Below are 16665 nucleotides of genomic sequence, written 5' to 3' on the forward strand. Positions count from 1 at the left end.
ATTGTTTGTTTACTTTGACCACTCACGTAACTGTGGCTCAATTTTTTACCGAAATGTTTAACAAGAAAGCTAATAAAATATTTTATTAAAAACAGCACTTTTCAATGACATTAGCAATCGCAGTTCAGAATAACATCATTGAACTGCGGAAGTGCCTAACTTCAACAAAGTAGATTGTGATGATGTCCTGAATGTGTGTGGAGCCCCAGTGCTTGCAAATGGTTCTTCATACTAATTGAATTCTGAGCATCTAACTACTGCATCCTTAGCGTTTAACAGAGAAGTGTCTAGAAAATGTGTACCATCCACATTGATACACATGATGGGCCTCATCACAAAGTCATACTGAGGAATTTAATGTTTAAACAACAAGAGTCCTAACTTGCATATTCGCAAACAAATCAAGAACAGAAAATCATATTGTCACAGCAATATTAGTACCAAAATATGAAGAGATTGAGTTTTATTTAATTTTACTGTAGTTTGTTTTATGCATCGTGTTGCATTTGATGTCATATGCTGCACATAGGGAGCCCTCCAAAACAACGCTCTGTTAAAGTTCTTCTTTACGTAGGTCTTCTTTCACTTGATCGCCGCTGTCTTCTGAGTCCTTAGAATTCTTTGAAGAGAAAGTTGGAGAATTCATTTACAGGTTAATAACAGTTGCTCAACTTACAACTATAAAACTTAAAGAACTTGAGGTCAGTTGTACTATGAATTGATTCTCAAGAAGCAGTTGTAAATTCTGCACTTGGTTTTACGAAGGAATTATGATTTTGCAAATCGATTTATGTTCTATGTAAGTCAGTTAGCAAAATAACCATTTGGAGTAGGTCACAGTCCGACCTACCTCTTGAAAGTTAATGAGGTAGATCGCAAACTACAACTCACTCCGATTAAAAGTGATCCGAGGGAGGCTGGCTGGCCATGGTAAGAAGACCACCAAGTCTAGTCGCCTTTAAATTAAGTGAACTTTTTATTGTAATGCATTCCATTTTCCTTAAAAGAAAACGTGCTTCATATAAAAAAAAGTTTAAAAAAAAAAAAAAGCATGTTTGAGAGTTGCCATCATTCCGAAGAACTGCTGCCTACCCTCCAAAGATCTTTTTATTTAACATTCACAAAGGTCTAGCGGTCTCCAGGGCGAAACGCTTTTTGAAAGGATGCCCTGAACAAGCCCGTTTAAATTGCATTTCCTTGTCCGTTCCTAAACCCATTTTAATATTCCATAAACCTTTACAAAATCACAAAGTGCCCTTAGTAATTCGAAAAAAATTTTTTAGGTCGCAAACACTCTAATTTTATGAATGGCTGGGTTTGCAGCTGCATAATGGCTTAGTGCATTTGGCCCCTAGAGTCACGTATTTAGCTGACAGTTGCAGTTGTTACATGCTAGAGCAGTGATGTGAGACACAATGCAGTAAGTGCTGTGTGGCAAATTTTAATACACAAAAGTAGACAGATAGAATAATAGAAAACTTTGCCTTTCTACAAACAGTATTAAAAGTTCAAGGCCCTCAATAGATACAAATCAGTGGCAAAGTTTGGAAAAACTTCCATGGTCCAGCTGTCTGGTTTTATGCTAAGTTATGTTATGTGCACTTGTACAGCGCACTAGCATCAGGTGACCGGTTTCTTTATAAACCTTAAGTAACTTTAAGTCTTCCGTAGGAAGTTCATAAATCTCTTTTCAATTCGTAAGCAAACAAACTGCATTATAAGCTCAGTAATCGCAAACTATGTCCACTCTGATGTGCATTAGAAATCATACATTTTTCGTGATTTTTATGAGGCACGCTAAATCGAAAGAAATGCTAGTGACTATTGACATGTAATATTATATGACGCGAGAGCTACACAATCATGATTAAATAAAATAGGCAACTAATAATGTCCATAGCTGTACACAAGCAGACTCTAATGACTGGACTGGTGTACATCGGCGGAGCCGATATCTGAATGGCCCCAGGGGATTTTGTTAACTAGTAATCACACCCAAATACTTCAGCAAAGGTCGGGCTTGTCAGTTATCACACTTATAGGAAACAAAGAAACACGGTGTTAGCTTAAGAAACATTTTTTTTTTAAATGTTTTTGTGTGCCCATGTGAACCTGAATAGGACGGAATGTACTACATTTTGACTGTCACTGCCAGGTGGAGGACAGGCTGTAGTAGCAGCCTACAGAAAGCGTCATATACGTCATTACATGGGCGGCGAACAATTCTGGACTGTGGGTTTTATGAAAATGAAGATAAGTAACTTTTGGTATTATCTGGAACTTGTAGACAGATACTCAGCAGCAGATTACAGTCTTCTGAGCAATGGGCTCTCAGCCTCTTGGAAAGTTGAAAGTCTTCGGTGCTATATCACAGAGGTCCTCCTAACCCTAGTGTTTGCAGTTTCTCTTAATCATGGAAAATCCTGGAACCTCGGGTAGAAGCTCCAGCCAGGATTTATACAGTGCTCTCATGATTCCTTTGTTTATTCCTGGTCTCTACCTACAACATATTTCTACTGAGTTCCACTATTTACTGGGATTTTTGCAAGGCAGACAAAGGGCCTGATTTAGAGTTTGGCCGATGGTCTACTCCATCACAAACATATAATGGGTATAATGGTATCGTAATATGGCGGACGGGATATCCGCCACGTTTGTGATGGAGTAACTCCATCTGTCAAAGTCTAAATCAGCTCCAAAGTCTTTATTCTTCAGGGGATTGTAGGAAGGTGGGTAAGTGAAGCTATTACTCACGGCTAACCAAAATGCTTGCACACAAAGAAGGAAGCATCTTCACACCTGCTAGTCATCTAGGCGCTCTTTGTAGCACCTCTGATGGAACAAAAGCCTGGAGATACCGAGGGAACACTCTTGTTCGGAACATGCTTTTTCTTCACAGACACCAGTGTTTCCTGTCTTTGCACACCAATGTTATTTGCTTAATTCTCAAACGGCTAGGTCTGAGGCAGGGTTCTGCGTTTCACTTAGCTCTTTTGGGAGGTGACCACTACCATTCCACAAAATGGATTCCAGAGTGTCCCTAGGTTAACATGGTAGACAAACGCCTTGCAAACCTTTGACATACATTAAAAGTATGCACACATGCACAAAAAAAACACTATTCTTACAGAGTTATTGTGTAGGACCTCGTTTTAATAAACTAAGCAGACAATTAATACAGCAAGACTTGGTAGGCCCCTAGATTGGTAGGTATCAAGAAGAAGTCATGCCTTACTAGTAATAACTAACACTACCACTATTGTCAGTGCTTTACAATTCAGAGAGAAAACAGTAGTCCCACTCTGTAAGGAAGGTATGCTTTCTGCATCTCTCTAGACCAAAGACACCCTCTGCATCATACCACTTCATAGGACATATCTACAGTCTCTGAGAAGATTGTCAGGTGAGCTGAGAATAGAACAAATATGCAAAACTAGACAGAACTTAAATGCGGGCCCGCTCAAGGTAGAGGTTCATGCTTGGAAATCATGCACCACATATTTTCGTCCTTACAGTCATTCTCCCTGGTGCAAATTGTGCATTGACTAAATACAGATTGCATGACGCTCATGGGCGATCTGTATTTTAAATGTATGTATATTGGAAAGAAAGATAACTTGTTAATAGTGCGTGTTTGCCTTCTTTCCGGAGATTAGAAACAGTGCATATGTGCTTTTGGCCATTTAAATAGGCAGCAGATTTTTGCTTGCAAATCAAACATGAGTCAGACAAAAACTAGGCCTGTGCTAAATTTTTGTTACCCTGACATGCTTTTCTTTTTATTATGAAATTTTACGTTTCACAACATGTGCAGTTTTTGTTACTTAACATATTTCAACTTTGCCAGAGGTAGACTTCATTGAGTAGAAAATATCTTGCCGAGAAACATTTTACTCTTGATTTCTCCTCAAACCCAAATCCTGCTGGCATCTTATGTGACATTTTTATGCAAGGTATCCCTTATGAAGAAAAGTTAACGTACCAATGTAATGTGACTTACATAATGCAAATAATTTCCTAAAAAATGTTAAATATTTCAAGGGGAAAATAATCCAAAACTATTCCATAAACCTTTCGACTCCCTCCACCCCCGATTTACCCCGAATCATATGTTCTTTCCACAAATGTTGTGCTGTTTTGCTTCTTAATGGTGGTCAATTATAACATGTATCCATTTTGACTCTATACTAAACTCGGCAGTATAAAAGAAATCCCTCAAGGCCAGTGGTGTCCCTAAAAGCCCAACCCTTCCCACGTCTTTGGAACAGAGATGTAGCAGATGAAACACAAGAGCAGGCCCAGGACTTGGCAGCCAACATAATTACAGCTTCGTGTTGCTTGTCGAAATCAGTGTTCCAGGTCACCCTGCAAAAACATCTGAATACAAGCTTACCTCTTGATCCACTTTCGGTTTTGTTTGTTGTTCTAAGAATTCTGTAAACGCCTCCAAAGTCTTTTCACCAGAGTATCTCACGGCCTGCAAAACAATCAGAGACATTCAAATTCAGGGAACTACTCAATAGCAATGTCCAACATAACGTGCTTGCAGCACTCCCAAATAGCAAAGCAGAGGTGACAGAACCCAGATGCAAGCAGTAACCTCCCTCTCTTACTTCATGCCAGGGAAGTTAAAAATGTCAGCTGATACTTCGACACACCCGCATGAAATATTCACCAATAATAACAATGGCATGGAAAACTTCTAGTCCAATTGCTACCACAAATCCCAGCCTCACTTCTCACAAACAGATTGACATACAAGTAATCCTCAGGCGACCTGAGGATAGCAGAGCTCTGAGTGGCCTCTACTTACCCAGGCAAACATTTACCTACTGATCACACTGACTTCGCTGACGAACCGCGTTTCTTCAGTATGTTGACTGCACCGTCTTTATGCCTTTGTCTGTACATATCTAGCTCAATGGATTTCAGACAAATCAAATGCTGGAAAGGGAAAAGTGCGTAATCATGCTAGGGGTGTAAGTGTAACACACAAAAATGAACATTGCCAAAATCTTTTTAGAAATCAAGGGGCATAGTTAAGAAAAGTAACTTTTCTTGCGAACTTTACAGCCCCCCCTACCGCCAAGATGTGTGCGCTGTATTTAAAATACGGCGCACCATGGTGCAGGGTAGGTGGCAGTAGTATCATTTTTTATGGCGCTATTGATGTACTCTGCAGGAGTACCTGCAGAGTACATAGGGGCCCATTGTAAACAATGGTGTGATCCCTTTTAAAGCCTGCTCTGAGCAGGCGTTAAAAGTGCCGAATAAAATTATGCAAGGAAATCTGTTAGATTTCCTAGCGCCATTTTTCTGCCCCCACCTAATGGGGGAACACCTCCTTTGCATACATTATGCCTGGCGCAGATATAATGTAGGGCAAAGGGTTACAAAGTGGTGCAATGCACGCATTGCGCCACTTTGTAAATATGGAGTGGGGATTTTGGCCACATTGGGCAACATTAACATAATAAAAAATGACGCTAATGTGGCGCAAGGAGGTGCTAAGGGTTCTTACATATGCCCCCAAGGGCCTTATTTATGAGGCCCATGGCGCAGGGCGTCGCAGCATGTGCCTTCCTACGTCACCCTGCACCACCAGGAAAGGGCAGAAATGCACCATTTCTACAAGATACGTGCATTTCTGTACTCTCCCCCTGCGATGTCGCACAAATTGCTGCCTAGCTTCAATGCTGGCACCCTTGGACCATGCTGCGAAGATGCTTGCGTTGCGGTAATAACTCTTTTTGTGCAGGAAGAGATACCATCCTGCACAAAAATAATCACAAGAGGTGATTTCCTCTTTTTATGTGTGCTGCAGAATGCATCACTCATAGAGAGAGGACAAACGGGAAGAAATAAAGATATTTCTCCCCGTTGAGTCATTCCTATGCCATTTAGGAATATGACGCATTCCCAGACTTGTAAACATGGGAATTCATCAGATTCCTTCCGGTTACATGGGTGTTGGGTGGGAACACCCCAAGCAACACTCATGAAATGCACATCTCACACAGTGTTATGAGTGAAAGGGGTCGGTATTTACAAGGCCATAAAAAGTCACGCAAAGTGGCTTTGTGTGGCCTTGTAAATATAGGCTGGCACACTGCGCCACTGGAGTGTAAAAAAGAAAAAGACACTCTGGTGGCGCAGTGTGCCCTAGGGCTTTGTAAATGAGGCCCCAAATGTGTTTATTGGAATTGAGTGAATAAAGTCAAGCAAGAGTTGTGGAAATTTCTGACAACACCCCCCCCCCCCAACTCCAGTCCACCACCCCTCCACTTGAGTAGAATAAATATAATAACAGTTGATCAGACAGTCCACAACAGAGTGACCAAGGTGTCCAGGATGAAGATGTTTAAGGGAAGCCTAGTGGTGTTGTGGGAACTGCAGAATGCCTTTCATCACCCCCTTGCAAGGGTCAGGCTGCCATCACTGTAAATAAGTGTGGCAAGATCTCTGTGGTGAACACGTCCCCTTCAAAATTGATGAATTTGTTCTGTGATGAAAGAAGAAAGGAGAATGGTCCAAACTCCCAGAGAACAATTAAACCCCAAGTGGGCAACCAAGATATACCAACATGTATTTGTGTTGCTCTAAAAATAGTTTCAAAGACTTTTGTTTGTGGTTTGTGCAAACATTGACAACATTTTAACATTTATGATCCGTTTATTTGGGTATCATAAATAAAAAACGTTTTTTTAGATTAGTAACTTAAAAGCTCTCAAGATTTGTGATAAGAAGGTTTAGGCTAAATATTGGTAACAATTTGAATGGAAGTAAAACAATATTTATCTATAAAAGCAGGAGATCCTTGATATAGGGACAGACTCTTAAATTCCAAATAAAAAAGTAAAAGCTGTCCCCGGAAGAGAATAACATAAAGCAATTGCCACTGGATATCTCTCAGTAGCACAGTGTATGGCAAGCCTTTGCTTGCAGTTGGACACATCTACCAACATATGGTGGAGGCAGAAAGTGTCAGCACCTCCCACCATCTTTCTTGGCATGGTGATTGAAATTCTTCTGCTGGTTGGGTATACTCCGTTGGGTATGGTTTTTAATTATGCCATCCTCCCAAACCTGAGGCCTGTTGTAGTGTACCCCGTGGCTTTAGTCACAATCCAGGGAAGTAAAATATTCTCTGTGTGAGAGGACACCAATGTGGACTTGGGCATAGCTGTGCATTGGCTACCAGTAGCCTGGAAACAACTCAGGGAACTTCTACATTCTTGACATGAAGCAATCTAAGCAGGATGTTGGCTTCTTATTTATATATGTGTCAGGGACACATCATCTGGGCCAGTGATGCATCCTGAGGTTACCACAACTTCGAGGTCAGCATTGCTGACAGGGTTTTGACAGGTCCTTGCCTCAGTGAGTGCAGCAGCTATTCTTCTGGATGGTGTTGGTGGTCTTCCAAGCACAAAGTTGCCTGTTGATGGTAATATTGTGGAACAAGGAGCTAAAGTGCAGCAAGACCCTTGTCTTTTTGTCTTTGCTGGGTGTATGTGGCCTAGATGCAGACCCATGAATTGTTTGAGTGCATCAAGGGCCCTCTCAGGGATTCACGCTGCGTAATGATTTATGATTTTACTCTTGAATATCCTTTTTTAGATGGTGGCAGTGTTTGATTTGAGTTGGTGGTTGCAGGTGGGGCCCACCGGCACTCATTTGTGGGGACTGGCCCTCATTTTTCCTCATCAGACTTTGGTCGAGAGCAAGAGAGAATAAAACTTTTTTGTGAGGTGTCAGCAACCAGTTCTTCAAAGGATAGTTTGTTGTGTGTGAGCAGATTATGTGACACACTGCAGGTCAAAGTTTCTGCACTTGTATTAATTTAGTGACTCACGTTTAGAGGGTAGGTGGACATACATATACCATTTGTCAAATGAATTGTATCTATCATTTATAGTATCCAAAATGACTCTTCTTTGAATGCAGCCTCCTGCTGCCTTCATGTCCAGGCTTTGACACTACTACTGGGTGTTGAGGGGTGCAGAGAACTAGAGCATTAGGGTGCAAGTCTTATTAATTGAGCCCCAGCGGATAGAGTGGCTTCTGGCTCACCCTGGGAAATCTGTGCAGTAGGTCATAGTTGATCCCTGTTATCCCACCCAGATGTATGTAGAGCCTGTATTGTCGCATAGGTTCTCAATATTCTAATGAGACAACTGGATTTGGGTGGCAGAGTCACCTGAAATGTGGGGCACGGAGTACAATCCCACTTCATGTGACACCTGTCGACCTAATCTGGGTTTTCCGGCCAACTAGCAGGGCCTCATCTTCACCCGAGAGCGGGGATGACTGTGGCAACCCGGCGCATAACAGAGAGGACTCCTCAGGGGAATCGTGGTTGATCAGATTTCATCCCTTTCTCTCAGTTACATTAGTCTCACAGAAGCAAAGTATAGTTCAATAAGGTTTATTGAAGTAACTGAATCTTAGATAAAATGGCATGTATTGCAATAACTAGGACGATAAAACACACTAGAAGCAAAATTGTGACAAGGAGAGGTTAACACAAAAACAGTCTGACCATACTGTCACTAGGAGTTATGTATATATTTCCTACCTAAGCTATGTCAGAGCACAGCGTGATAAGCCCTAATCCGCCTTTCAGGTTCCTCTTCTGGGAAGAGATCACCCCCTCTACCTGAGCAAGGAAGCCTGTTGTCTAGAAAGACACCATCCCCATATAGGCCAGGTATTCAGCAGTCTAAGCAAGCAGCTATAGCGAAGATGTTCAGCAATCAGCATGCAGTTGTGGTCATCTGGCTGGAATCTTCCTCTAACGTGCATGGGACAGAGAAGTGTTCCATTATAAAACAACTGATGTTCTGAGAAAGGGTCCCCACATAAGGATATGCATGTTTCTGTGAATGTCGGAGACACAACGTACCACTTTTGCCAGCAAACCTATCTGACTGCAGCCTTGAAAAAAGCATAAAATGAAATGAATGCAGTGCCAAGAATGTGATGCTTTCCTAGGCGAAGAAACAAACAGATGGAGAAAATAAAACAACACTGCAAATATGGCTAGTGCTAGAAAAATAAAGTGATGCTGAATGAAATGTACCTGGGCTAAAGTGCACAATGGCAGGCCTAGTTTGCTAAAATAACATGTCAAAAATATGGCTAAAATAGTTATACAACAGTATGAGAGTGCATAGGAAAATGTTCTGTAAGGTACCATTGTTAAATACTATCCCAGTACATACGAACTTCCTAGGATTACAAAGTAAGGTATTAGTGCAGGTGAGTGTGACTTTATATTTGTTTGGTCTGTGTGATCATCTACAGGTGTGAGGGTGGTCACTCAAAAGTGTCATTAGCCACCAGAACTAGTCTTCCATTTGTTTTTACAATTTCTGTGTCATTGTCTCCTCCTTGCATATTTTATCAATATGATCTTCATCTAGGTGTGGCAATTATGCTGATTTCCACATTTTCAACAGTATACTCTGTAGAGCAATGCATTGGTCCACTTGAGTATTATGATTGAAATTTACCAAAATGTAATTTATTTGTCCTTTTGAATTTACATGAATTCCTCGACAAGAACAGTACAAATGTGCATAATAACATAAAAACATAAGAGTTAAAAAAATTAAGACAAAGTATAAAAACGTTAAAAACTGTGCATGCAATCGTTATTTGTAGAAGATATACTATACGCACTAGCCGATGCTACATATAAAAAAAGAATGTAGTGATTAAAAAACATAAATAGTTATTTTGGACAATAGGTAAAGTGAATGAATCTGCCCGAGCATTCCCTAAGTCAAGAACATTATATTTTGACTGGTTCTAGGTTCTAGTTTTAGTTGTTCAAACACTTGCTTCTTATGAGCCAGACTGTTTTCAGGAAGAACTGTTGTGGGGTTAGTGTCAGACTGGGGGATTGAAAAGCCTCCTGATAATATCTGGTTGAAATGTTTAAGCCAAGTGGTTTAATCCATTTAGCTAGCGGGATGTTTTACAGGGGGCAGAAAAAAAAAACACGCTGGCCTTTTTCACGACTGACGTTACACGCTTGGCATGTATCTTCACTGATCGAGGGGTTTGACCAAATGCTTGTTAAACAAGCTAAAGGAAAGGTGTCCAGCCTTAGCTGGATGTAAAGCTTTCTTGTCAATAGAGTTTGCAGACAGTCAGGACATTCTTCAAAGTTATAATCCATTTCAATAGTCAGAAATGAATTGGTTAGAGTCCCAAGAAGCTGTGCACCACAATGTGTCCTCTGCACAGTTTGCCTAAAATAATTTTTTACTGGCAACATTGCTCTGGAAGTGATTATGCTGGGATCCGACCAAACCTTGTCCACACCTAGTTTAGTTAATGAGCTCTGTATGTATTTTAACCAGGGGATGTTTAATGCCTGAGGCCTGCTAGTTATATCTCTCATTTCAACTCTAAAATGAGCCAGTTCTTCAGTTGACCAAAGCCTTAGCCAATACAAGATGGGCGTCAGCCTGGCACAGTCACATAACTTATGCAGGTTTAAACCCAAGTACAAATGAAGCAAAGGGGAGCTTTGCATGAGCTTTAACAATGATCTTATAAAGGAATTCTTGGATAGAAGTAAACCTTCAACTTGGCTATGGCATCACAGCTCTGCGCCATATAGTGCTGCTCTAACAGCCTGTGCTCTGAAAACCCTCAAAGCAGGGGAGAGCGGAAAGTTTTTGAGGACCCCAAAAACGTGATGATAGCACTAGGGGCCAGATGTATGAAAGCATTTTGCATTCGCAAACGGTGCGAATGCCCGTTTGCGAATGCAAAATGCCATTTCAGAATGTATGAAATACATTCTGAACGCAATTTTAAGGAATCGCTAAAATAGCGATTCCTTAAAATTGCGACCCTGTTTAGAGAGTCGCAAATTGCGACTCTCTAAATTAGAAATCGCAAATAAGGATTCCTTATTTACGATTCCTTAGCACATGTATGAAGCAATTCCTAAATGCGAATTTGGCATTCAGGAATTGCTAATTACCACCAAGTTGAACTTGGTGGTAACCATGTGCAAAATTTAAAAATGCATTTTTAAATTGTACTTGTAAAGCACACATGCCCTTTTGGCAAAATTTAAAAATGCATTTAAAATGCATTTTTAAATTGTACATGTAAAGCACACATGCCCTTTTGGCATATGTGCATCTTACATGTCCCCAAAAAAAGATATGGGGTGCAGCAGAGGGGGCCTTAAGCCCCCAGCACCCTGGGCTTTTGCATTTCCAAAATTGCGATTTCTGGTTCAGAAATCGCTATTTTGGAAATGCTAAAAATTTGCAGATATGGGCCAACAGGCCCATAAGTGCGAATGGGGCCGGTATCGCAATTTGCGAATCGGTAATAGCATTTGCGATTTTTAAGAAATCGCTATTACCGATTCGCAAATGTGATACATGGCACTTTGCGAGTCGGAAATGGCCTTGATGATACATCTGGCCCAATATCTGAATTTAAACAGACCGTGCTCTTGGTTACTTGTTCCCCCATCTGTCATTCCCTTCCAGTCTGAAGCCCTTGTAATCAAACTCCTTGATTCTTTCAAGGGTTTGGAGTCCACAATGATTCTACACTCGTTTAGTCTCGTTACATTAAAGGTCACACATTTAGGCCCTCATTATGACTTTGGGGGTCTCAAAGAGAGACTGCCAAAGCCACGGGCGCCAGGAGACCGCCAGTTCTGGCGGTCTCCCGACCGCCATATTATGGATAGTGCTTTATTTCTGCCACACTTTGGGCGGATATCCGACAGTATCCATGCTGGGAGTCGGAGGCGCCTGGGCAGTTCTACCACCTCCACCACCCTGCCAGAAGGACGCCACCAGCCGTATTAGGACCATTAATACAGCCTAGCGGTGTCCTGCTGGTGGGGCGCTGCCGGCTCTGGCAACGCCCCTTCCCGTTCCCTACCGTACAACCTTCACGCGGGACAAGGTAAGTTGAGTATCCGACAGGGGAGGAGGGTGTTGTGTGTGCGTGTCTAAGTGTGTGGTGTCTGCATGTGTGTATGAATGTGTGTGTGCATGAGTAAATGTGTGTTACCATGAATGCGGGTCTGCATGTCAGTGTATATGCATGGGAGCATGTTAGTGTGGATGCGTCCCTGAATGCATGTGAGTATGTGTGATTGAATGCGTGTATGGATGAGTCTGAGTGAATGCGTGTATGGAAGTGAAGGTGAATGGGTGTATGCATGGTGCGGGTGGGTGTGTGTGCATGTATGTGAGGAGGGGGACAGGGGTCGGGGTGCTGTGTGTATAGGGGGTGCGGGGTGCTGTGAGTATAGGGGGTAAGGGTGCTGTGACTTTAAGGGTGCAGGGGTGGGGGTCAGGTGATTGCTGGGGGGATTTTCGGAGCCACCTACCGGTGACAGGGAAGGAATTCCCTGTCACTGGTAGCCCTACTGCCATGGTTTTCGTGGCAATGCTACCGCCGCGGAAACTATGGCGGTGGGCCGGCACATTATGCTGCCGGCTGTCTTGTGTGGACCACCGGGTCAGAGATGCACATCTCCGGCCCGGCGGTTCATACTGCCATGGAGGTATGGGTGGAGATGATGCGGGTTGGCAGCGGCCAACCGGCCATACTCATAATGTAGCAGTATACACCACCAGCCTACCAGCGTTGATACTGCCACATTAATCCTGAAAATGAGGGCCTTAGTCTCGGAGGCACTGATTTCAAGGCTGCTTTGCATGCAGAACTAGTCAAACTTATCGGCTAGGGTCTTCAGACCCCTGGGCGTATTAGAAATCAAGAGGGTGTTGTCAGCAAAAGTAATTCTGGAATTATCTTCCCTGCCAGAGTGAGGGAGTCCTTGTCTGATTTCAACAGGGAATCTATACACCTGATTATAAAAAGTAGGAACAATGTAGGGGCCAGCACGCACCCCTGGTGCACCCCTCTTTTGTTGTCTATCTTGCCCAAGAGTTCCCCTTCCAGGCCACAATAAACCCTAGCTTAGTTGTCTGTGTGCAAGCAAATAAAAATAGACAGCAAGTCAGGAGGTATTTCTATGACAGGTAAGATTTGTCACAGCTTGGTTGTAGTGACCAAATCAAACGCAGGCCAAAGATCCATAAACACCAAATAAAGGCTGCCCTTGCAAAGCAGCATTCCATCTAATAAGCTGTAACAGAAAGCCTTGGTTGGCAGTACTTACTTTTTGTTGGAAACCGGCCTGGAGTTCAGTTAAGATGGAGTTTTATGAGACCCAGACCATAAGTTTATCCAAGACTTGTTTGCAAAAAATGTTTTGCAAATTGTCGTTTAGACTAAACAGGTGATAATTAGCTGGATCATAGTGAGATCCCTTCTTAAAGATAGGGACCATTTCGGCACTCCTCAAAGTTTCTGGAATCAGGCCTCCCTGAAGGATTGCGTTCCTTAGGATGATGATATATGGCAACTACAAGTCAGAATTAGAGTGGTAAAGGTCAGCTGGTATTTTATCAGGGTCAGTGGCTTTTCCAGCTTTTTGGGAGTTTAAAGCTTCTTTAGTTTCAGCTGAGGAGAAAGATAACAGTTTTTCAGTACAGTCCAAATGGAGGATGGTAAGAGCGAAGGAGGGCACTGTGCCTTGCAAGAGTACAATGCCTCATAATGGGGGTCCCAATCACAAGGCGACACATGGGATTCAGGTTTTTTGATGCCCCATTTTTCCCTTGTGAGTAAGCAGGTGCCAAAGGAGTTTAGAGTTTTTGCCCTTGGCTGCCTCATGTATTTTGTCCATAGTTATTTTATCCCATACCTTCTTGGCAGCTTTTGTTGTTAATCTAGAACAATTTCTAGGTTCTCTTATTGCTCCTGTCTCCCAGCCTGACAGTGCTTATGAACTCTAATTTCTTGAGTTGGCAGTTTGCATTGAACAGCTTGTTTGATTTTGGTCCACAGGTCTTGCTGCACCTATTTCTGGTGAAAGACCCTCTGATTTTCTCAAAAAGAGCTGCGAATCTCCAGAATACTACTAAGCCTGGGCGACTGGGTTTGAAAGAAGTCTAGAGCTATGGAAGTGTTGGTCCTGATAAAGTTCAGTGCTTTGTTACTGGATTCAAGTGAGGACCACCTAGCTGTATCTAATTGTTAATTACAATTAAATTATTATTCCCCTTGTCCAGGGCTGTATGTAAACAGTTCAATGTTGGCCCCTTCATGAAGAGGGCTAGTAGGTCATGATCACTTTCTATTCTTGGGATTACAAATATGTCAGTCAACACAGTCAATAATTCAAGATTAATAAAAAGATAATCTAGATGGCTGCTGTAATGTCCTCTCCTGAATGCTAAAGTAGGTCTATCATCTGAAACCGAGCACCCATGACATGCTCATATGCCATAATAAAGGGTTACATCAATCACCTGCTACTTTGTCAAGTATCTAACTGGGGAAGAGTCGATTGCCAGAATACCCCAGTCAGCATCCTCCTACCTGCTACCGTCATCAGTAAGTGGGGAAGGTTCAAAGCGAATGCTGAAATCACCTCCCATTTTAATAGATTTATTTTTCTTGACTTAACTTCAAAAATTGGTCTAAAAAGCACAAGGTAGGGTCCATCTCTGATACCATTAAAAGGTCTGTTGTATATATTTATCAGCAATAGATCTTTGCCATTACGTAAAGCTATATTCAGAATCAAGATGTCCTGACATGAACAAGGGATTACCTTGACTGAGCCCTGGATAGAAGTTTTAACCCAAATACACAACCCACCCATGGCCGACACCACACTGGTCCCTTAACAATGAGCTAAAACTGATATCAACTCCCCAATTTACCGGCAAAGACACCAGAACATGCAGTATCATCTCAATATCATCATCAATACCACCATTCCACCAGAATGCCGCATGTGCACTGGATGGCTTCCAGCATGGCCGCCTCCATCCCTACAATGCCGCTAAACTGGAACCAAAGAACCAGTTTAATCGCCTAACAGGCAAACATCTTCACTGCTACCTATCTACACATAGCACTTTCAAAAAGTGAATGACTGCAAATTTCGCAGTGCCATTACCTGCTGTTCTGATAACTCATATCTCCCCTTGGCAGCCACATGCCCCGCAGTGACCTAACTGGCACATCTCCGTCCCCCAAGCGGCTCATATCTTATCAGTAAGCGGCTACTCTTTCAAGCACTCCTGGAGAAGTCCTCCTAGTAGATCTCAGGTTAACTCATGCAGCTAAAAACTCAAGGCAGCTTGCTAATCCCTTACGCCCAATAATGTATGTTCTCCTAATCAACATTTGTGATGCCCTGCTAAATGCAGGGGTCGCATACTGAAAAATATACTGCTTTCATTACTGGATTACTTTTAACAACAAACTTGTGAAGCATCCAATGCTAACCAAGGGATGACTGCCCAGTGACTGTTCACATATGCTTGCACTCATGAGGATTAAAATTGCGGCGTCCTGGTTCCAGCATCTTATATCACTCGCAGCTAGTCTAAAGTGCTCGCAATCAGTCCAAGGTGCACTTTAATCAGTGAACACTACAATCCCCTTTAGAGATAGCGCAATCCACTGGCACAAGGTGCTTTCACTAACAGGCCACTCTCAGCTTTCACTACCAGACTATTCTTAGACTGGGAAACCATTGGCTCAAAATGCCGGTCGCATACTGAATGCCAAGCGCTTTCATTACTTTCAGCAAAAGGTTTGTGAAGCATTTCATGTTTACCAAGAGATGCATGCCAAATGACTTGTGAAATGTTCCAGCACCTATGAAGATTAACATGGTGGTGTTCTGATATCAACATATTATACTACTCACAGTCAGTCCAAAGTGCACCACAATAAGCAAGCGCTACTTGTTTACACAAAGTCAGGGAAGCCACTGACAACCCATCCACCCTAAACAGCCTAAACCCCACCTGAGCCTAAGTTGATACTGAACTGCTATTGGTACCTCTTTCTGACCTAGATCCTGGGACTGGCCTGAAGCTACTACATAGCACCATAGAGACACTGAAAACCATTGGCAACTTAATCTGCCTTATAAAAATGACCAGCAATTATCCTATACGTGTTCAAGTCGTCTGCACAATACTAGTACTGTGACAGCTGACTTAAGCAGTCGATCATACTAAAACAAGTCGAACAAACTAACAAGACAAACACAGAAACTGACTGTTAGAAATGGGGTCTTTGGTTGGCAGTCAGGTTACCCTCTGTCAAAGCAAAGACCCTCACTCTAGTCAGAGTAAAGGAGAAGCACACTCAGTTAACCACCACTCACCCCCTTGGTAGCTTGGCACAAGCAGGCATGCTCAACTTCAGAAGCAATGTGTAAAGTATTTGTACCAACACACACAGTAACTCAGTAAAAACACTACAAAATGACACAACACAGGTGTAGAAAAATAGGGAATATTTATCTAAACAAAACAAGACCAAAATGACAAAAATCCAACATACACAAGTCAAGATATGCATTTTGAAAAGAATAAGGGCCTGATTTATACATTTTTAGTGCTGTATTTGCATCATTTTTTGACGCAAAAGCACAACAAACTTACAAAATGTAATTGAATTTTGTAAATTTACGCCACTTTTGTGTCAAAAAATGACACAAATACAGCGCTAAAAATGTATAAATCAGGCCCTAAGAGTCTTAATCCTTAGAAAACAGTGAGAATGCTGTTGTTA

General features: G+C 42.1%; 1 protein-coding gene across 1 annotated transcript in view; it reads right to left on the bottom strand.

The window, feature by feature from the left end:
- Nucleotides 1–221: 221 nt before the first annotated feature.
- PDILT (protein disulfide isomerase like, testis expressed) overlaps nucleotides 222–16665 on the bottom strand; it is a 191105-nt gene continuing 174661 nt past the window's right edge. Inside the window, exons 10-11 of the mRNA XM_069210269.1 lie at nucleotides 4394–4477; nucleotides 222–619 (exon numbers count right to left, since the gene is read on the bottom strand). Of these exons, the coding sequence (XP_069066370.1) occupies nucleotides 554–619; nucleotides 4394–4477 (150 nt within the window). The 3' untranslated portion in view covers nucleotides 222–553. The remainder of the gene's footprint in view (nucleotides 620–4393; nucleotides 4478–16665) is intronic.

Source organism: Pleurodeles waltl, chromosome 10, assembly GCF_031143425.1.
Source record: "Pleurodeles waltl isolate 20211129_DDA chromosome 10, aPleWal1.hap1.20221129, whole genome shotgun sequence".
Taxonomy (NCBI): Eukaryota; Metazoa; Chordata; class Amphibia; order Caudata; family Salamandridae; genus Pleurodeles; species Pleurodeles waltl.